A 22,976-nucleotide genomic window follows, 5' to 3' on the forward strand; every position below is an offset into this window, starting at 1 on the left:
GACAAGCTGGGAGGGTGGATCCAGCCACAAGCCATAGCTTGGCCAGTTAGGGTCTGTCCTGTTGATGTCTGCAAGTGTTATTCATACAAAGGACAACTAAATTATGGGGCTTTTTTTAGTAGCTGGCATTATTCATAATCATCTCTGAAGTATTTTGTAGTTGAATGCAAGTATTGTGGCATTCGGTATAACCTTGAAAAATATATGTGAACCTGTTTTTTGAGGAGTGAAGGAAAAGGAGTGTGTGAAGTCAGAGATCAATTATGTCCAGTTACTGACTGTTTCTTTTAAGAGCCTTAACATCAGAACTACCAGCAATGTATATTTCATGTTATTTTTAGACTATCAGAGCTTTTAAAATCTACCTGTAACATACTGAAATTGTGAGTGTAATTAAAAATCTGTTTAATGGAAAATGAGTTTTGGAGATTTTACGTGGTGGCTTTATATATCACTGATACATAAACCTGCCCTTCTAAAACAGCAGCAGAAAGTAATTATCTCTTTCTGTAAAGTTACATTTTCACCTATCATTTGTTCAGTTAAGGCATTTCTCCAGCTCTCCTTAAGTGAAATGCTGCTGATTGACAAATGAAATTTGGTTAGATATTTGATTTGCTGCTGTGACTACACTTCTGCCCCATGTGTTTCCAACAGGTGAACCAGAATTTCGGTACATTGCAGGAGCTCATGGGAATGAAGTGCTCGGACGTGAGCTAATCCTTTTGTTAATGCAGTTCATGTGTCAGGAATACCTGGCTGGGAACCCGCGCATTGTACATCTCATTGAGGATACCAGAATCCACCTCCTGCCCTCAGTCAACCCAGATGGATATGACAAGGCATATAAAGCGGTAATACGGTTATGAACATATCAAGGAGTTATTTTCATTTTATTAGATTAATGAAACGTGCTCCTGTTGTCATTTTTTTCAAAGATCACATTTTACAAGCAATCAAAATAAACAACTTCAAAAGTAAACACATCAAAGCATACATAAACCACTAAGACACCTTACCCAGAAAAAAAGCTGAAAGAAACAGTATTCTATGTGATACTGGTTAACAAGAAGATGTGTATAGAAGCGAGGGCCACAAAGACTGCCAGAACAAACCATACTGAGGTGTGTAGATCAATAGGAACACCATTACGGAAAATGGAAAATTCATGCAGTCTGTTTCTCATGAGAAACCAAGCTAAGCACATGAAAAATTGCATTCCTCCACAGCTGAAATTTAATAGTGCATCTTTAAGGAGAGCACAGTTGTTGGGCATTGTACTCATTCAGTCTGGAAGAAGACAGACACCACGAGGAAAAATTTCAGGGGCTGGTAAAATGCACTAGAAAATAGAAAAGTCACACTCACAGCGGTGGATGGGAATATATGCCAGCTCCATTGCAATCTATGGGAAAACCAGTCTTAAATAGAGACCAGAACATTTTGGCTAACCCCAAGTAATTTTTCATGGGTTTTGCTTCACCTCATTCAAGGTTTCATAGAAAATGAAAAAAATGCCAGTTATTAATTTCAGTTAGTTAAATAATTCATCCTTCCCTTTCTCTGTATAGAGTTCTCTCTGACACATCCCCAAACACCTTGCTGAGGGCTCACAGGTTGTCATATTTGGAATGAACATTTCTCTTTTTTTTTTTTTCTTCTGTTTTTTTTTTCTTTTTTTTTTTTTAAATCTAAGGGTTCAGAATTAGGGGGCTGGTCTTTAGGACGATGGACTCAGGACGGCATTGACATCAACAATAATTTCCCTGATTTAAACTCTTTGCTCTGGGAGTCTGAAGATCAGCAGAAGAGTAAAAGAAAAGTTCCAAACCATCACATCCCAATCCCCGACTGGTACCTGTCCGAAAATGCCACCGTGAGTAAGGCTAGAGAGAGGGGAATGCAAAGGCTGGGGCAGGCTGAAAGAGTGAGCTTTACAACTGATCTCAAGAAATTAGTAACTTGTAGGTGAAGTTACATACCTGGTCTAAGCTACTTGTTTAATCTTCCTTGTTAGTCAATAGAAATAAAAATGCACCACAAAAATACCATTCATCCCTGTATTTTAGAGGCAGCCTTTTGGAAGGGAACTGCTTCCCGGAGGATCCTCTTTTCCCTGGGATATTGCGAGAACCTGGAGGACTTCATACCCAACTTTTAGGCAGCAACAGGTTGACAAAGAGAAACCCGCTGCAGGGCTCAGTCCTGCAAATCAGGCTTCTCCCTAGTTTTGCAGTGTAGATGAGCTCTTTGCAAACTCAGTCACAATACAGATTTCTCCTGGGGTTTTCTTGATATTCTTTTTTGAAATAACACAGCAAACGCTGAGGCACATGCAAAACCAATGCAGTGGCTTATGCTAAAGTCATTTATTGGATCACAGTGCCAAAAATTTAACTTATTTTTGCATGGCTTTTTAAATCTAATGGCAACTATTTATAGTGGCTGAGATTCGCCTAGTTTGAGGGGAAGGCACTTAACTGTGTCAGTTCTGCCGGCTTTGTAAATATTTCTGTGCTTAAAATCCCTTATTTTGAAAACTCATTTCAGCCAATGGCAGGGGGAGCAGTGTCATGGTCTGACATCTCTGTTGGTTGCTGCTCTTGGCCTCACTCTACATTGATGTTCCTGCTGCAGAGATTACTAACATTAAGGTTTTGCTAGTTTTTGTGGGCTGTTGGTGACCTCCAGAGCACAGCTGGCAAGCACTGTAATTTAAAGAAGCTCTTCTCCTTGGCCACATCTCTTGTGCTGGCTACTCACTCCATGCTAAGAAACTCAAAGCAGGACTCCTGCATCTGGTCTACCTTTGAAAGAAGATTATCCAATTTCACAGGTTGAATCAAAGCTGCTCTTTCTTTTTCTCCCAGGTGGCAGTTGAGACGCGGGCAATAATAGCATGGATGGAAAAAATTCCTTTTGTGCTGGGTGGCAATTTGCAGGGAGGGGAGCTGGTGGTGGCGTACCCCTATGATATGGTGCGATCGATGTGGAAAACCCAGGATTACACACCTACCCCAGATGACCACGTCTTTCGCTGGCTTGCATATTCCTATGCCTCCACTCACCGCCTGATGACAGATGCGAGAAGGAGAGCGTGTCACACGGAGGATTTCCAAAAGGAGGATGGCACTGTTAATGGAGCGTCCTGGCATACCGTGGCTGGAAGTAAGTGTCCGTAGGAGCTGCAATTAGCGTTACCTCGCTAAATATGAGAATGCCGTCACTGCCTGGTGTATGTTGCAGTGGCAATGGTGGTCAAACTTGTGCACTAAGAGGAGAACATCCCCATCTGAAAGTCTGTTCACTGCATTTCGTCAGGTATCAGAGGGTTGAAGGAGACTGTGTCATTAATACCTGGTGGCCATTTAATTTACTACTGAGGTTTCTAAAAGTGCACATGGAATACGTTAGTTTTATGGATTTTATACATTCAAGATGGTTTGTCAGGAGAAAACCAACCCAGTCTAAACCCAGGAGGGAACCTGTCAGCCTTTGCCATCTCAGAGGGTGCCAACACAATGATGCTGCCAAACAGCAGAGGTAACCAGTGTCAGAGCCAAAGCAGTGACTCCCAAACCAGTCTGGGAGCCTTGGGAGAGACTCCAGTGGCCCTTGGATAAGAAAATCATGATTTCAGCCTCCTGCTTGCTGAACTCAGTTGCAGATTGGCCCCCACTCACATTCACTTTGAACTGTAAAAACATGCCACAAAAAGCTGCTGCTTGCCTGTTACCATCCTATTTTTAAAGGACCTGGACGTGCTTACACTTAAAATTTGCACGGGCTCCGTAGGCATTTCTGCTGCCAGAATACATTACAGACTGCATCATTCACCATATGCCCCAGCCTCTCACCCTGGTCAAGCAGTGTGAAGGGGAAGGCATGTCCTGCAGTTCAGACAAAGCATCGATTTCTAGGAAAGCCCAATTAGAAGCACATTTTTAACAGCAATGGGCGCAGTTATCTCTATGGGTGTACACTTCAAGCAGACTCGGAACAGGCACTCTGCTGATTCATCACAGTTCTGCTCAAAATCTTTGGTTTTTATAAGTACATCAGACAACGTATTCTATGAAATTAAGACATGAGCTGTGCATCTGCCATTGCGTGAATGACGATAGGAACAACTACAGCAGTAATGGCAAACAGATGCAAGTGAACATCTGTGCAGACCACGTTTTATTGGAGCTGGCTCTTGTTTGTACCTTGCAGGTAGTTTCACTGCATAAACATTTTTAAATTTTGGACACAACTTTTATGGCTTTTACATTGGCCTGTGTAAAGTTAATGCTGGCCAGCCTCTAAAGGCTAGAGCCAAGAATTAACTTTTCTTTTCAAATATTTTTCAGGAGGTTAAAAAGTGCTGGGTGAATTCGGGGGGGAAGGTTGAACTGCTTAGATCACAAGGCCAATGCCTGACAATACATTTCTACGCATTTCCACAAATTCTAAAAAAACCCTCTGAATGTTAACTTGACTGCTTAATTACCTAATTTATGAGTTTAATTTTCCTAAGTGCTATAAGAAACATGATTATGAATCGATCCAGAAAAGATGACATTGGCCATGTCACTAATGGCTGTCACACTAAGTTACATTAAGTAATGATGTACAATACAGATGCTGAATAGTATCTTGATTTCTTAGTAAAAATTGCATATTGGATTTAGTTCATCTGATTTGTTTTATTGCTTTATGATGTTTCTCATTATACTTTACATCCCACTCTCTTCCATTATAATAAGACTTCTGAGACTGAGCAAAATGCTGGAATATAGCTTTTACTTTTGATTCTTTACACCGTGGATTCCAGACTAAGCTTCAAAAGATGTGGTTTCCATTTGAGCTCAGCCTTCAACCTGCAGGATGGTTTTAGACTTCTTCTCTACATAGACAAAGGGAAGAGAGTGATTTGTATGGCAGATGTATATATGCGTACATATATATGTATTACAGCTGATAGCTAACCCGTGGCACCTTGCGTTGTAAAGGGTTGTCCAAATATGATCCTAGATTTGGAGACAGATTTCCCCTATGTCTTTTCACTCTGTAATTCCATGCCTACATAGATGTAGCCGCTCCACTTTTTCTGTTTACTTACCTTTTAGATCAACATGTAACACTTTCTTTCCCTAAACCCCTGCTTGCTTAATGGCTGACCTGAAGGTGACACCCCAAAATATTGCTTGCAGAAAGCTGCCCCACCTGTCCTTTGGTGTGGGTGGCACCTCCTGGCTGTAGCACAACTTGAAGCTGCCCATCCTCTCTCTCCTCATCCACCTGCTCCCTGGCCTTGCAGCCATCGTGCATGAAAACTTTGCACTGCTCTATGCCATGGGAAAATTTATAAGGGATTTTTCCAATTCCTTTTCAGCACCAGAGAGTGCCTGGAGAAGTATGTGCACCATAGATGTCTTGCACAGATATCAAACACACTGCCTTTGAAACCCAGCCATGTTATTTCCTGCACATATCATGGGCTGCAATGAATACAAGTTCTTCAGCAATTTTACATATCACGTTTCTGCACTGCGTGAATTCCACAAAGGCAAAGAACAGCTGAATTTCATTTTACATCCAGTGTTTTCAAGGCTGGATTTGCATGTTTCAGACACTACACTGAGAGTTGCTCTTGGCAGCGTTAAGCCATTTTGTTAAATACATGTATTAAAACAGAGCAATTACTGTGTATTGCAAAACATTTCACAATAGATTAATCAGGATGCAATACAGTGTGAGAGGGGAAAATAACTGTGGCTGTTTCTCGAATGGAGGGGAAGCACATTTATGCAGAGTAGCATATGCCACTGTCTGATATTTAGGCTTTGCTCATCAACAAAAGCGAAAAGCTTAACATCTGCATTGTATAATCCTCCTGCTCTGCATCCAGAAGGCACTGAGGGCTTGTTAAATACTTGACTACTGCTCTATGGTAATTGGACAGAACTAGGGGTTTTTTTCTAACTCTTTTCAGTCAGAAGCACTTGGTGAATGCATTTCCTGCTAATCTTTGCCATTTAAAATATAACAATTAATGATCATTAATAAATGCTTTTTAAAATAATCTTTTATTAGAAATGCAGGTGGAATAAGAAATGAAGCGCACGTCATTTCTTCCTCTTAGTGTTCATGTACTGTATCATGTTATCTGTGTGATCGTGGAGAACTAATAAATGGGATTTCCCAAAGGAAAATTACTTGTGAGAAATGGGAAAGAAACCTGGAGAATGGAAAAGTTTGAGATCTGTATCTAAACACAGCCTTCCTTAGTGCTCAGGACCTTTGCAAAGGTCACAGCGCTCTCTGTACTGTGGACTTAAATTGCAGCTCCTCAGAGGTGGGAGGCACGGAGGTTCCTGGGTTTTGATTAGGACATATTTCTAATGGAAATCCCTGTGGCAGAACAGCAGTGCAAGTTCCAGTCCTCTGCAAAGCCATAACAGGGAAAGACCAGAATAGATCCTTTCATCCCTTACAAGACAATAGACACCATATATAACTTAAAAGATTTATTACTACCTTGATTTTTCTGGCTTTCCTATCATTTAGATTACTTACATGGGAAAACATTTAGACTGAGAAATGATTTTGTCTGCTGTTCTGATAAATCATTTTTACATAACCACTGTGTGCACATTACTCTGCATCCTGACATTTAGGGTTGTATAAGTTCGGTTAATGGCCCCACATCCGAGCAAGGGAATGTAGACCGTCCCATTTCTACCCCGGGCAATCATAAGGTGAGAGCTGCTCCATGGGAATGTATCCAGGATTAGCGAAGTTTAGTGCTTTAAAAGCAAAGCACAAACTTTTTGCTGTAAAAAACCTTTCCTAACATCTTCCTGGTGTGCCCCCATCTTCTCCATCAATATCATAGAAACCTTATCTGGAATTACTTTAATTTTTTTGTTTGTTTTCTGCTAACTCTCTATTTCCTTTAAGTTTTGTGGTGGCAGAAGGACGCTGCTCTTTGCAGCAAAGGAGTGGGGATGCGGGGCTGGGCTGACATGGGGGGCCCTGCTGTCATGCTGCAATCTCGTCTCCTCAGTTTTGCACATGTTGGTGGGACGCTGTCTTTAGAAAGCCTTGTTTTGTTACATGTACGGCTCTGATGTTACCCCGGCACTCTGTTACAGGAGATGTGGCATTCCTAAAAAACTTTTGCCCTGCCAAGGCTGCAAACTAAGTCAGCTAGAAAAATACCCGGTTTGTGTTTAAATAAGTTATATTACTTTGCATAAAATAATCAGATCTGATCAATAGATTACAAGATGATATAAAATTGTTTCTTTTTTACCTCCTATTGACAGGCATAAACGACTTCAGTTATCTGCACACAAACTGCTTTGAGCTATCCATCTACGTTGGCTGTGACAAGTATCCCCACGAGAGTGAGCTGCCCGAAGAATGGGAAAACAACCGCGAGTCCCTGATTGTTTTTATGGAACAGGTATTTGACAGAAGAACAACTTCTGAATAACTTGATGACTCCTTTCAGATTGAAAGGGAGTTTAAGGTTTCTGATATTTTTCTTGCATGACTAATTACATGATTATCGTGATAGAAACCTTACCTATAAGCAATACTGGCATATCACTTCAGCCAGGCTGTTTTAACTTAGGAGGACAAAATAACAAAGCTTGTTAAAATTTGACATGAGTGCAAAGCTTGCTAGTAATGACTGCCAGAAAAAAAAAATCTCCTTATGTCTGCTTCTTTATCTGCTTGTTTTATCTGTCGCTCGAATTTGATGCCTCAGGAATGCTAACAGAATTTGTAAGCTGGTTCAGAAGTAGCTAATGCCTGAAGGCTGATACTGGGTTAATAATGATATTTCAAAGTTACATGAACCATAAAGTAGGAATAGAATACACTTTGTTCACATATGGAATTAATGATTTGTTGTATCTTCCTAATGATAGTACTGTGCATTGCTGTGCAATACATATTTGGGTTTTTTATTCTCTCAATAGGTCCACCGAGGCATCAAAGGCATAGTAAAAGACGTGCATGGAAAGGGAATCCCAAATGCTGTTATTTCAGTAGAAGGCGTTAACCATGACATTCGCACAGGTAAGAAAAACAAAACCAAAATCATCAGTGCAAATGAACAGGTTTACGGTTTAAAAACAAAATACAGAAACTCATTGCAACTTTGAACGCTTTTCTGAGAAAAGCCAGCAGATAGTATGCAGTCCAAGGAAAGCGTTGCAGAAGGAGTGGCACATGAGGAGGGGGTCATTCTTCCCATGGTGCAGCTGCAGAGACAGGAACAGAACTGTGGCTTTCCACCTCTTTTACAGGAGTGAGCAAACGGCCTTTTATCTGCCCCAAGTCAACAGCCTGAGTAAGGCTATGTCTAAAGAACTCTTATTACTCCTTTTCTCGTGTAAAGGTAGCACAAATCTAACCCAGAATAATTATAGCACTGAAAAACAAGGGTGTAGGTAATGCCTTGGTGGGTGAAGAGTGTTTCTCTGGCTGTTAACAGTTACAGGACTGCGAATGTGTTGGAGAAGTGATTTGGAGCTGTGTCCGGAGGAGGAACAGCTGTTGCAGGGAAGGGGGAGTTTCACAACCTGAAGAGTCTCCTGCAAAACATCACAGCTTTCTAAAAGATCATTTAATGGGGCTCAGTAGAGACACTGCTTTGCACGGGAGAATTTCAGCCCAGAGAATTACTTTTCAATCTGTATAGTCCAAAAAAAATACACAGTTGGCTATTTGCCTTGTTAGCACAGTCTTGATCTATACCCAGACACAGATATGTATACTCAGTGTAAACTCTAACCCTATTTAATGGCCTGGAAAGTAGTTACGGCACTAAATAAAGAACTGCTTTAAACAGACCCTAGCCAATTCCAAGATTAATAGTAATACCTGAAAACTGTTGTTGGCAGATAGCGGGCGGGATTGTGTCCAATGGCCATTGTGCTTGTCTAGGTACTGTACCGTGATTTAAGACACACAGTCATCTTAAATGGAGAAACAACAGAGGGGACATAGCAAGGAGAGGAGCATGCGGAAAGAAATAGCAAAACAAGATGTCAGCAGGAGTCTTTAGTGATTGCACTCAAAGTGCTGGTTGAAAGAGGTTAACAAGGTTTCTGTTGGATGTTTATGGAAAAGTAGCGTCACGGTGAATAATCAGACAAATGGTATTGTTGCGTGCTCTAGATTTGTTTCAATAATAGAATCAGGGACACTAATTTTACGTGTTTTTTACATCCTGACTGGCATTCTGGGTCTTTCATTTGCTGCCACTTTCACGTGCTTTGCCACCAAAGTACAGTATGGTATGCTTTGACATGTAAACTGATTTCAGGCTATGGAATATCATAGAGCTTTAGATAAGAGACTTCCAAATCTTTAATGTTTGCTACAGTAGATTATCTGAGCCAATAATAAATCTTGGAATGACTAACTTGGTTTATGATTAAATTTATTTCAGTGCTACTGTGTCTCTGTTGTAAAAGAAAACATTGAATGACAGATATTTAATTAGGCAATAATGATTCTGCCTTAAATATTTCAAAATGGGACCACTGGGAAATGATAGCAGGACTTAAAGTAATCAGTTGTTTTTCCTTGTCTTGGAAGTCTTGGCAGTCTTGACAGACTGCCATAAACTGTAGGTTGTATTACTCTGTTAACAGAATTAATATATTGCTCTGGTTGAGGCCGAGTATATGCAATAGGTGATTAATCTCCAGCTCTCAGCACACTGTGTTGCCACATGAAAGAAAAAATCAACGGTTTAAAGACAGCAAACACGCATGTGGAAAGGAGTCCTAGTGGCATGTGTAATAAATATGCAAGATCCCAGAATCCACCTTGTAATGCTCGGGGAATCTTGCAGCTGTTTACAACTAGACTTAGAGCTGAGCTTCTGTGGCTCGAGGCCACCTGCACTCATTAGTAAAAATAAAAGTACTTATTTAATTCTTTTTAATTCTTCTTTTTAATGAGACGTTTTAAGCTGACAGTCTGTTTGGGAATCACTTTGTACATGGGAAGATAAAAGTTTTATCTTGTTTTATATTATACATGTAACAATGTATGTCTCATTACTCATTGAAACTAGAGAATTTATGTTGGAGCCAAAAAGCTAAAATGACATATATAACTCCAGAGAAAGAAGGCAAATTGTCAGCAGTCTTCTTTCATTTATACATTTTAAAATGAAAAATGTGTCCATTTAAACCTCTGAGCTGCCTTGATATAAAAATAGGCCAAGTAGGAGAAGAATTATGGCCACTATCTCTATTCATATAAGTTTTAAGTGAGCTAAGCTGTAAGGTAGCTACTGTTTCTTTGATACATTAGTGTGGTCAACTACCCTGTAGAGCCAGACAAAAGTTGTCTGTAAAGGCCCTCTAATAACATTCACTTGTTTGAGAAAATTTCTCTGCTTCTTCCTGTGGACAAAAAAAAAGTGCATGGAACACTTTTTTTTAATTTCTCTTGGCCATACAATATATCTTACAGGAAGAGAGGGTTGGTGACACTAAGCTAACAATATTAATAGGCTAATTGAAGTCATTGATTCTGAGAGTAAGAGCTTTGTGGAAAACTATTCCATTTCTCTTGATGCAGATGTAGCTATTGATTAAGTCTGAGTGATTACATGTTACAGTTAGACGTGGACTGTGCTCTATGAGATAACCTTTGGAAAAGAGTTCACCAGCTGGATGACCAAATGCACCTGGACACCTCCTTTCCCCATGGTGCAAAGGCAGTTTTGTGGGTTGCTTCCCGTAATTGCACATTTTGGAAACCTCAAAGCAAATCTTGATGAAGAAATGTAGAGTTTCCTTCTAGTGAAACACTTCGGTATCACAGCCCGTACCAGAGTCCAAAGATGGATGCACATCTATGATTTCTGTGTGATTTTTGCAATAAAGCATAATTAATTTAATTTCACACAATGTTGAGAGAAATTTTTATGAATATTTTGGTAAGTTTCATATGATTTCAGTACACTTTATGTAACGAAACCCAAAGATTTTGAAGTAGATTTAGTAATATTTAATAACATTAGACTAAGCTAAGCATAATTCTGGTATTATAACTCTCCAGCCTCATTCCTGGCTGCCTGTTCAGTAGAGAAAAGTTAAGTTTTAGTTATTATATGCATTGGGTGTGCAGCACTATGGCTAGCTTTCCTGGAGAGTCTTTTGTGGGTAACAGAGCACTAGGATAGATTTTTATAATGTATTTAAATTAGTAAAATGTGGTACATGTAAGTGTAAATATGACACAATTGTAACAGAGGACTGTCCTGTCAGGCTCAAAGAGTGTTCCTCTGAATTGAAGTGTTTATGGAGTATCTGACATTTAATTTATAATAATACCATCTTCGTATTTTTATGCATTGTTATTTTATCTAAGCAGACATGGCAATTCTTTCCCAGACCCAATAGGAGGAGATAGTCTGCCTCCAGCCTGCTCCCACTGGAGCCTACTCTTTTAGCAAACCTATTATTTACTAAATTTATCTGTATTTTTAATTGTGTTTCTCTTACCATCTGCTCTGAAATTTTTTACCTACTGCATTTAATCTGATTTAAAAAAAAAAACCAAAAACTTTTAGCCTGGTATTTAATTCTGGGCAATGACAGCTGACAGAAATACTAATGTCTACTTACTTGTAAATGGAAAGCAGGTACAGTACATCCTGCTAACAGTTTAATATCCAGCCTTATAATAATTTCCCGGTGGTGTGTGAATGTGTAGATTTTTTTCTGGCCTTGTGTGTGGGGTTGTGATGAACTGCCTGTTAAATGTGTCAGAAAAATGTGGGTCAGTTTTGAAGTCCAGGGACTAAAGCCAAACTCTGAGCAGGGATACGTTCACAGCCACGCATGGGGTGATCCGTAGCCTTTCGCCAGCCCTGTAGTATCGCCAGAGCATTTACAGCTAAAAATGAGCCCTTAGGGATAAATTCCAGAAATCTGGGCAGCTTTGTTTCGTGGTTTGGTTAAGGTGTCAATGGACACAATAGTAAGGGAGAACTGAATAAAGAGCTTCTCAGAGAGCCCTTCCTAAAAATGCCCGAGTCCTGAGAAGCAGCAAATCCAGACTTTGATCATCACACCAATTAGGGTCAAACTGGCTGAAAGAAAAACCTGAGCAAGCTGGTTTGCAAGAATAACCTGGTCGGGTGTGCTACTTGCACACATTTCACACTTGCGTTCAGAGACTGCACTATCAGGGTATAGCTGATATCGCTGTTTTGCTAACACTTGCTGTTTGCAAACATATTCACTATTTTACCAAGCCCTAAATTAAAATCATATTTCTCTAAACAGAGGCTAGCTAGTCTGATCTTTTTCCAAATGTAATATTTTTACCCAAATCATCTTTAGTTTTTGCAATACACTGCATTGCAAGCGACTCAAGGCTAGTGACAGTAAGGTTGTCGGTTCTTATCAGTGTTAAAAAAAACCTAACCCCTCTTCATACAAGAGATGTTGCATTTCTATTTATATCTAGAATTACATACTTGAATATGCACTTTCATTCCACAGTGGGTTTTCCCAGGATAGAGTGCAAAACTAATTTTAGATATGAATGTTTCACCTTTTTCAATCCACAGCTAAGCAATACTTGCTAGTTAAAATGTCTAAAACCATCCTTATGTACCTATGGGTAACCTGAGATTATATACGGGGGAAAAAAAAAAGAAAACAGAAAGTCCTGATTCAACGATGTGTTAAAATACATCTTTCTTTATGCATGAGTAATTTTGTTGATTAGAGGAGCTCTCTTCATGCTCTTACGGGTAAGCAAGTGGTAGAGTACACGATGAATTACAGTTTGTAGGAAAATTAGTGGAATAAAACTCAATGTAAGATTTTATGGAAGGGGGATTTACTTAGGTCTCTAAGTGAGTTGACATTATGCATTCACATGCTTTGCGATATATATATATATCACCAAATATCACTAAATAACACCAAAACGCCTGTGTCCAGGTGGTCTGGCCAGGATCATGAGTGCTATGTAGGTACCCCACTGGAGCTTCTCTTGCCTGGTTAGTTAGAAATTAGTTTGGGGAAGGTCGTTTATACCCCTCAGGGATCACCAACCATTACAATATGACCCTTTGCCTCAGGATCTTTTTGACTTCAACTGACAGAAATCTTAGGCCAGACTGAAGCCCATCATCCTTTTTTCATCATTTGGAAAATATGTTTGAGGTGTGTTTTCCTGTAGGGTTGGCAGGACGAGGAGGGGTACGTGTGATGGGCGGCAGCCTCCTTGGCACCGTCCTGGTGTGACAATGCAGGGTTGCTGCCTGTGCCGTCACCTTATTTCTGGTATTTCTGTATTCTCATAAACAAATTCCTCAAGGAGAAAGGGCCACTGTCCTGAAAACCATCTCTTTTCCTACCAGGAGCCGATGGGGATTACTGGCGTCTTCTCAACCCAGGAGAATATGTGGTGGGTGTGAAGGCAGAGGGCTACACCACCGCCACCAAGACCTGCGAAGTCGGCTACGACATGGGAGCTACCCAGTGCGACTTCACCATCTCCAAAACCAACCTGGCGAGAATCAAGGAGATCATGAAGAAGTTTGGGAAGCAGCCGATCAGCCTGTCCATCCGGCGGCTCAGGCAGAGGGCTCGGCAGTGGCGGCAGCAGCGATAGACCTCAGCTCGGCAGCCTGCGAGGTCCACGAGCTCTGCTTCTGTCAGCCTGGCTCTAGTCGTAGTGAGAGTTACATAGCCCGTCTCTTCATACATATTTCTCTGCACGAGGCCTTTCTGTTAGTGGAGCTGGATGAATAGTGGGGTTTTTCAGTTTGGCAAAAAACCAGAAACAAAATTCAAGTTGAACCAAAATAAGCCCCGGTCTGGGGGGAGAGGCAGGAAGACTGTAGAAAGATGTTTTGAGTTAATCTGGAATGAAATTTTTTGCTTGTTGGGTTATTTAATCCTTTGTAAATCTGTTTTCTTTAAAAATAGAAAAAAGAAAAAAGAGATACTTATAAAGGAGAAGTGCTTTTTTTAATGAAAAACTGAAAAATGTTGTTTCTAAAGTATAAAATTGGTATATTTTTGCAGTTCAAAAAAGTTTTGACACTCTCTATATTTTACTCTCATATAGGAGGTAAGCTGAGAGGGGACAACTTCTATTGAATATCATTAAAATCTGTGTCAAAATTTCAGTCCCCCTTTCCCTGAAAGTCCACCTTTTGACAGGCACCATAATACTTGGGGAAAAAATGTGAAGCGAATAACCCACCTTAGCTTTCCTGCTTGGGTTGTTTGTATTTAAGGATGTCTTGTGATTCCAGAGTTTAATGCCAGGAGTGGTTTTCTCCTCTGGCTTTTTAAGGATGCGTTTTTACTCCATTAACTAAACCTAATGACAAGGGCAAGGGATAAGGACCACTGCAGCACTGTGGCGTGGCACCCCTTCTCTAACCTGGGAGAAGGACTCGAAACAAAGCTTTTCTTGTGGATACAGCCAGTCATATCTCACATATGTGAGGAGAGTTTGGGTCACTGGCATGTGCATAGTTCACAAATCCACTGACATCATATTTTTTCTTGATTCTGTCCTGCCTGTAAGTGCTTTTTGTGCTCATACACACCTTGTGCCGCTGTGTTCCATGACATGCAAGGGATTTTGTATTCCTCTGCGTGGTCTGCTCATCTCGCCACTGCACTGCTGCTGCTTTTCTGGCCGTACAAATCTATGAGAGCAGGATTTGTGCTTTATTACTGGCTTTTAAGTAACAAAATTGTACAGCAGGACAGGATTGAGGTTCAGGAAAGATGCAGATCAGATCTAGGAAACAATGAACTACATAAACACTGGTCAAACTGTCAGCTGGTGAAAATCAACTTTGCTCTGCTAGCTTCAGTGTTACAACCTTAATTATACCAAATGAAGGGCCAGCTGTATGATTTTAGCCAGTCAAAAGTCTGTGGCTAAATAAACATCTCTTAATATGCTTGGTAGAAAGACTGCGGCATACACTTCCAAATACAGTCCTGTTTAAAGTATTTTAATTGCTATTACAGTTTTTGCCTATTTGATATGATTCTTGGAAAAAACATTCACCAAAGTATCATTCAAAACAGAAAAAATAAAGTGCAAGTAGAAAACTTACTGTAAAAATACCATGTGCCATCTGTATTAAATCTTTTTTTCTTGTCAACGAATCTTGTAAACACAGAAAAGGCAAAAGAGTGCAGAATGAATAATACAATCATGAGCCTTGCATAATAAATAGTCATATTCTTAAATTGCTTAGACAATTCCAGCCCATGCTTGTTCTGCAGATACCATTAAATAACAGCAATGTGTTTGGCAGCAAGGGCTCAAAGAAAATAGAAGAGTGCATACATAATGTTCTTTAACTGAAATTATGGGACTCCAACTCCCATCAGCATCATTTAAATTAAGTAATAGAGGTAAACAAATAATCCAATCATTATATTAGCATTGGGAATTATATTTTATTTATTTCACTCTATTTACCACCCTTACAACATTCTACATGCCATATATTTTTTTTTATAGCAAATATAACAGCAACTTGTCAAGAAGGGTTTTTTTGGCAGCTGAGAAGGGATTAATGATGTCGTCGTGCAGGTAGCGATGTGAAATAATTTTGGAATATGGAGTAATGACAGCAGACAATTTGTTAGCAGTTTAATTTGGCTTGTTCATTGGCATATATAGGTTTTGTTACCACCACAATAGATCAGGGCCATACACAATTTTTTGTGTTATGAACTGATGGAGTTTCTTAGGTGGCTTCTCTCTGGACTTCCACAAAAGATACCTGGTCATCTTGCTGGGGGTAGTTGGCATGCACAGGAAAACAAGGAACTAACCAGCCAAATTTAAATCACTCTGATAATCCGATTGAGGGTGGAAACCACTATCTTAGTCCTGGCCGGTCAGTTCTTTCTACCTTGAAGTAATGTTTCAGGCTGCTTTGAGATTTACTTTACAAACCTAGAGGTCCCTATGCTTTGTTCTCAGGTATGAGATTATCTCAATGGGAAGTTATTTTTTTATTTGATAGCAAGGAGTGGATTTGATGGGAAATTCTTCAATGGCTATTAGCTAAAATTAGATGGACTCTGATTGCTGAAGTCCTTAGTAACACCAGACACCAAAGACAGTGGCCTTGGTGCTCTTTACTGGCCGTGACTAGTGCTCAGACATACTTGGGCACAGCAGAACTATGACTAATGCAGGTGACCTTACTCCATTTTAGTCCAGGCATTACTAAATAAATGGCCTAATAGCTGTCAAGTCTACTTGTCTGTGCAATTATTTTTTCATTGTCCAGCACCTTTATGCTGGAAAACACTCAAGTTCAAAGGAATTTTACTAGGAACTTCAGATGTGTGAATATCTTGTGCTAAGATGCTTATGCTTGCCCTGAATATAATAATACTGAACTGATGTGTGCCCTATTTACTGCTGTAGTTATGCACTCGGGAGTTAAAATGTTCATTTTCTTTGAAATACATAGCACCACTATTTAACCTTTAGATAGATCCAAACCACAAACCAATAAATTTGTATACGAATGTTTTCTATTTATCTACCTTTTCCACATCTTTAGAACAAGTAATTTTTTCTAGATTCTGTGCTTTTAATCTCTTTTCCTTTTAGTGTTGTAGGAAAATAGGCAACCCTGCAGAAATGACAGGAAATAAAGCTTGAGGATGGATATGCTCCTTTTATAATTACAGCTCCATTTTAACAGCTACTTATATGAGGACCTTGCTAAGTTTTGATCATCCCCGATATAAAAGAAAAAAATAAACACCCTTCCAAGTAATAAGACATCCAGCTACACAATCTCACCCACACAGTGAAGGTTAAACAAATAAAAGGTTAAAACAGGACATATTCCACTCGCCTTGATAATTACCAGCCATCCGTCATCTGCTCCCATGCAGAGCCCTGACAATCATAAAATGCAGTGGGAGCTGGCTGGCTTCTCCTTGACTATCCATGTTATGCTATCTAGCTATTCATTTTTTATCTGCTTAATTATCATAATTTTTATCACCCCATATCTCAGTTTTTCTCATCCATCTTAGTAACTATAAGTATGTTAACCTCTCAAAGACAGATCTCAGTATCTGCAAATCAGCTTGGGAATGCTGAAACCAATAAACTGTATCCACAAAAACTATATCTACTTACACACGTTGGTATAAGTGTAGTGAAACTTGGTAATCTCCAACCCAAATTTAATCTGCTGGCACCAGAAGACTGCTAGGAGTATCTGAGTATCCCTTTTACCAGGAGGTTGAGCTCTGTGTGGGTAAAACACACTGATAAAAATGGATGTAAATGAAGCTATTGACTATGCTGGTGAAGAAATGCAATTTTTCGGTGGATATTTTAAGCCTGTCACATATTTTCAACTTCTGTCACCAACTACTTTCTCTTCTTTTATCCATGTATAGTTGTGGGTTTTTTCCTCTAACTTCAGCTCATTATTTTCAGTGAATATGGGACATCTTCCCAAAGTGTGCATTTTGGCAGTCAGTGATGGAGTTATACAGCCAGATTTACTTGCCTCTTTATCATGTTGTAGTAGGTGGTTGACCTTTTTGAGAAACACTGGAACAGAGATGAGTAAACTTAAAATAGGGTACCAGTGGTTTCACACCAACGACTTTCACTAGTTAACCTTTAAAAATTGGCATATAATATATTTTCTAAGGCTCTGAAAATGCCTGAGTTTGGAGGCAAATGTGCCTCTCTACCATTTATCTTTGTAATCAGTCTCTGTGTAAATTCAGTCATAATACCATAAGCCTGAGGGAGGAAGTATAAAAACACATACAAGTCGTATAAATTGTGGTAGCATCACGTCCTGCTGCAGTACACCGCTGTGCCGGCATAGAAGCACCGCAAGACAAACAGCTCTGTGTACACCTACCAGATCTCCAGCAGGAGCCCAAACCAGCTCTCTTTCATACTCACTGAGAGCATACAACTTTCCAAAAGTCCTTTTCTTTTCTTACTTGGAGCAGTTGCGTACATGGAAAGAGGGTCAGTGATTTTTACAGTTGATTTCATGGATAATTTTAGTGCCACTTTTGCCTCTGATTCTTTGTGCTATTGTAGTGGCAAGCAGTTTTCTCAGTCCTTGAGAAATGGTTATGAATGGTTTTTGGCTTCAGGTGATTAACTTATAGAAGCTTTAGGTCTTTATTCTGGTATTTCCTTAATTTTCCAAGTTTAAATCACATCTACATACTTAGTCTAATGTGCTTTCTAGTCTTTAATTTCTTTTTAAATGTCATTCAGCTTGAGATGACATTTTTGTATTTCACTGTAACTCTATAATATGATTTTTGAGCTGCAAAATTTATGTCCAAAGAAGCCATGAATGCAATCTTGTGCCTGGAACAGTAAGTCACTGAATAACCATCCTTTGCCATCTTCCACTGATATAATCACCATTTTACAGCATGCATAGCCAGTTTAAGTCTAGGTGAGACTTACAAACCCACCAAGTCCACATTTAGATTTGCAGGACAATTTGTTGATGAGTTGTTGTGGTAGCTTCCCTGTCCTCTTAACCTGACAAATTATACAATTTTATTTTGATGAAGATTTGAATTACTGCTTCACATGAACATTTTAAACAGTGCTCTCATGCTCATTATCTGTTCCTTGCTCATTAGGCAGAAAAAGGACATTTTTATGCCTTTCATAAATTTCAGAGGGGCTGTATTGATTGGACAATATCTGGTATAACATTTCAACTCATAACTACCTGAAATGAATACATTTATCAGTAAAAAATGACAAGAATGGGATTTTGGAAAGTCTGTGAAAAAAGTTTAGGCAGTGAACATAAAGCTGCATGTTTATATACTTAATCTGCCTTTTTGGTTATATGAGTGCCTTTAATCATCTGCTATAGTGCCAGACTCAGAGAGGCTAAATCCGTCTTTCCCTCCCCTGGGTCTGGTGGGTTGTACAAGCTGGATTAAACAATATCCCACATAGTTTTCTGCTCAGGCTACTTTTCTTGACTCTTTACTAAACTGACCTTCAGAGACCTTTCAGAAACTTACCTCTCCTCACTAACCAGGCTCCCAGATGAAGGTCCAACCTTCATCTGTGAAGGTCATCAGAGCATGGTCAGAGTGCCAGTATTGCATCTGGAGAGAACATTTGGGCTCTCAAGGTAGAGCAGCGCTTCTGAAAGTGGTGATTTTTCAGCAAAATACTACCAAGAAGCATTGCACTGCTCTGCAAATGCCTATTCTTTTACCTTAATACTATTCTAAGAGAAGGTGTGGGCAATTCAGAAAGCTCTATTTTTCCTGATCAGGACACAGATAAAGAAAAAGCTGAAGAACTGATGAACAGTGAATGTTGAAAAAAAATAAGACAAAATGATAGCTCCATAAGGAATGCTTTGGATTTAGATTTATGAAGACTTTACAAAGAAGTTACAGATGTATTTAAAGTTGTCTTGCAACATCTATGAATTCCATATGAAAACAAGCGCTTTTCCCTAGTGGCTTAAATAATAAATCATCCTGCCCTTCACTCCGCACTGAGGAATTGCAGTGTCCAGTGTAGACCGGGGGCAAAAGCTGCTGAAACATGCTGTCTCAGAGGGTAAAGCATCAATGTGCACAGTGGTTTTCAAGGCCAGAAAAAGGTATATGGAATAGAGCATGTGCAGATCTAAAGAAATATATAAATATAGCTGCCCCGGATGGAGCTCCAAGCATGGCAGTTTGGTAAGTGCCCATATAGGGGGAGCCCAACCAGTTTTGTGATAAAAATATATATACAGAATGAGCTCTTCAGTGAGAATGACATGCAAAATAAAACTAACCAAAAACCAACACAAATCAACACTTTGCTTTTTGCAAGCAAAATAAGCAAGCAAAAAAATACTCCTCTGCATGTTTGAAGTAATATTTATGAATAGTAATGCCAAGTCACAGTTATGAGCAGAAAGCTTTCTCTCTTCCATTCTAAATGGGTAACGTATATTCTGAAATACCGATGCGCTTTAGAGAAAGCAGTTAGTAACAATTCCCACGTATTATTCTATGAAGTAGTATCAACCACCTGATATTTTAATTATGCTAGTCATTAACTCTCACTTAATTTGCAGAAGCTGCTTTCTAGAATTCAATACACCACTTATGTCAACAGCACAGTCATTCTCATTAACAGTGTACTATCCCAAGAGCAACAAAAAAGAGCATTCAGGGTAAACTGTCATTTAAAGATCTAAAAAAATTCAGCCAGCCTTATTGTCAGCAAGTAAAAATATGAAAAATTGAATTACTTTTTGTGGTTTAGATGTGACAGAAATTCAATACCTAGGTTAATAAGGATCAATGGCAGCATAACCTCACTTGAATAGACCAGGGAGATTTAAATTTGAGGTATATTTCTTACCACAAGGATCTGGATCTGATTACATGGCTTCAGGGTTGCTTTTTTTTTTTTTTTTTTAATGTAAAAGGCATTAAAATCACATTCCTATTTATTATAGTTTTGTGAGCCCTCTAACTCACAGGTGAATGGAATCATTAATTTGGTTGTCTCCTAGTAGCATGCCACAGCTCTAACCCAGCTCACTAATCAGCTCCTGGTGGCTCCAAGGTTGGATCCGGCTCTCACAAGCAGCACTGGTAGATTTACAGTATAATCTGAAAAGAAGTGGGAAGTAAATGGAAAACCAGACTCCGCTTCTATGATCTACCCTGTATCTGCCGAAATGCAAAAGTTTATTGTTCTATATTTGGCTAATGAATGGCATCTAGAGGCACTGTAATGAACATAGTGGTTTCTGGTAACATTTCAACCCCTTACGGTCTTGGTCCTTCAGTGCAACCAGCAAGTCAACAGCTTCACCAGAAACAAAGTGTAAGCTATTAAATCTACTTATCCAGTTTAATTCTAAATGGTTTTTTCTATTGCTTGTTGCTATATTGTGATTTTGAAATGCTAAAATATGTTGCTTGAGTGTTAGAACTTGATAGTTATTCTTCAGAGACATATGGTATCTAGTTTTATGGAACTTTCATGGCAGTGTGTCATTGCACACTTTATACTACTTTTGCCCTAAGAAGGTCATCAAGGATCAGCTTAATGACTCTGAGTCACTCTAGATTTGAGTACTAATGGTATTATACTGTCAATAACCACGCCACCTTTTGCATTAAGTGATGTGCAGAACATATGTGATTTGGAGAAAATCCAGCACTATAAAATCAGTTTCTTGCTAATGAAAGTGTTCATACAAATTAATTGATGAATTTTCATCTTGGTTTCAGAAGAAATCTATCATTTTTAAAGCAGCATGAGTCTCCAGAGAGTACTTTTCAGATTATCACAGTCTTTAGATGTATTATTAATTCCTTGACTGCTGGATGATTTGCTGTTAGCAGACTGAAAATCAAATGTAATAAGCCCTTGAGAATGATGGGGTTTCACCTGGCCACTTGCTTGGTGGCTTACTGGTACTAACTCTGGGGACAAAACATAAATTAATAGAGCTTCCCTAGTACTCATCCTTGCAGTCTGCAGGGAACTTGTTAGCTTCTTAGGTCTAGTGTTTAGGAAATGAGAACAGAAAAAAAAAAAAAAAAGAGATTGGGGAGGGGAGCAAGATAACCACTTTTTCAAAGAAAAGCTGAACCATGGAAAAGAGGATTCAAGTTGAAAGCTTCTACTCACTTATTGTCCTGAAAAATCTTCCCTGGACTTGTCTGTTCCTGAATTTTCAAATAGTCCTTGTTTTTGAAGCAGTCAGTGAGATCACCAACAAGCAACAGCCTAAATGGTGGCATTTGAAGATTTCCAGTCCGAACCAGAGAGTTCAGAAGCAGATGCTGGCATATTTTATTTTTCCCCAAATGTTGATAACTATAATTTTTCACATAACAGAAAAAGACTATGAATTTTAGGATCTGGCAGGAAGGAGAAGGTGGAGTATTTTTCACACCAAGGGACCTGGAAGAGAGCTGGTAAAAGTTCAGGGTGGGAAACGAGATGGTCAAAGAAGCATTCCTTCAATAAGTTTACGTTTTGACATGAACTTCATGTTTGGTGTGAAGGAGGAAACGGTGCATATATCCTTTTCATGGCAGGAAGATGGACAGTCAGTGGAGCATGCATGAAATAAGGCAAGCCGGGGCTCTGTTCGCCTCATGTTGTCCGGAGTATTTGGCCCATACCAGGCACAGGCACAGCTTCGAATCATCACTGTCCCATAACAGAGAATCTGGAGAGAGCTGTTGAGTTTCTAGAAAGATATTATAGAAGTATCATGAACTGCTGAGGATGTTGAAATGATCCATTCCCAATTTAAAATAAAATAAATGTCTGCTATTAGGGGGAAAAAATTTAAACTCTGGAGGGGAAGGAAGGAGCAAATAAGGATGTTAAAAATAATAGAGTAGAAATGAGTCTCTGTGACCCACGACAATACCGATGTGTGTGTTTATGTGCCTCGTGTGGGCATGTTGTATACACTTCATATGTTTACTTTCAGTAGGCAGCAGCAATTATGAGGACAGGCAGCCCTCAGGGGGCATCAACACTGCAGAGCTGCCAATTGTCTGACATTAGAAAAACCAAACTGTACGAATGCGGCCTTATTATAGTAACAATGAGAGCAGAGTGTGGGAGTCTGTAGTATTTATCATCTTTCCTGATTATATCTTGTTGAATTGTTTCAGTGATGAAGCTGCAGCCTAAGAACTCAAGATGTAAAATAGTGGTTTTAACATCCCTCCAGCCCTCCAAAAAAGAAAAAAAAGGAAGGGAAAAAGAAGAAAAAAAAAAAAACCACACCCTGCTGAAGAAAACCCCGAAGTCTCCTGTGACTTCTGTATCTGAAAATGCTGTCTTGAAATATATAGGAACGTGGCCATGTTTTTATAAAAATGAGGCTGTAAAGAGGCTTTAGTGAGGAAACAAGAACAAATTCTCAT

General features: G+C 39.4%; 1 protein-coding gene across 1 annotated transcript in view; it reads left to right on the top strand.

The window, feature by feature from the left end:
* The window catches only part of CPXM2 (carboxypeptidase X, M14 family member 2), a 78,950-nt gene extending 65,294 nt beyond the window's left edge, over positions 1-13,656 (top strand). Inside the window, exons 8-13 of the mRNA XM_075717571.1 lie at positions 658-854; positions 1,697-1,876; positions 2,871-3,168; positions 7,314-7,453; positions 7,977-8,076; positions 13,403-13,656. Coding sequence (XP_075573686.1) covers positions 658-854; positions 1,697-1,876; positions 2,871-3,168; positions 7,314-7,453; positions 7,977-8,076; positions 13,403-13,656 — 1,169 coding nt within the window. The remainder of the gene's footprint in view (positions 1-657; positions 855-1,696; positions 1,877-2,870; positions 3,169-7,313; positions 7,454-7,976; positions 8,077-13,402) is intronic.
* Positions 13,657-22,976: the final 9,320 nt, after the last annotated feature.

This window comes from Pelecanus crispus, chromosome 10 (assembly GCF_030463565.1).
Source record: "Pelecanus crispus isolate bPelCri1 chromosome 10, bPelCri1.pri, whole genome shotgun sequence".
Lineage (NCBI taxonomy): Eukaryota > Metazoa > Chordata > Aves > Pelecaniformes > Pelecanidae > Pelecanus > Pelecanus crispus.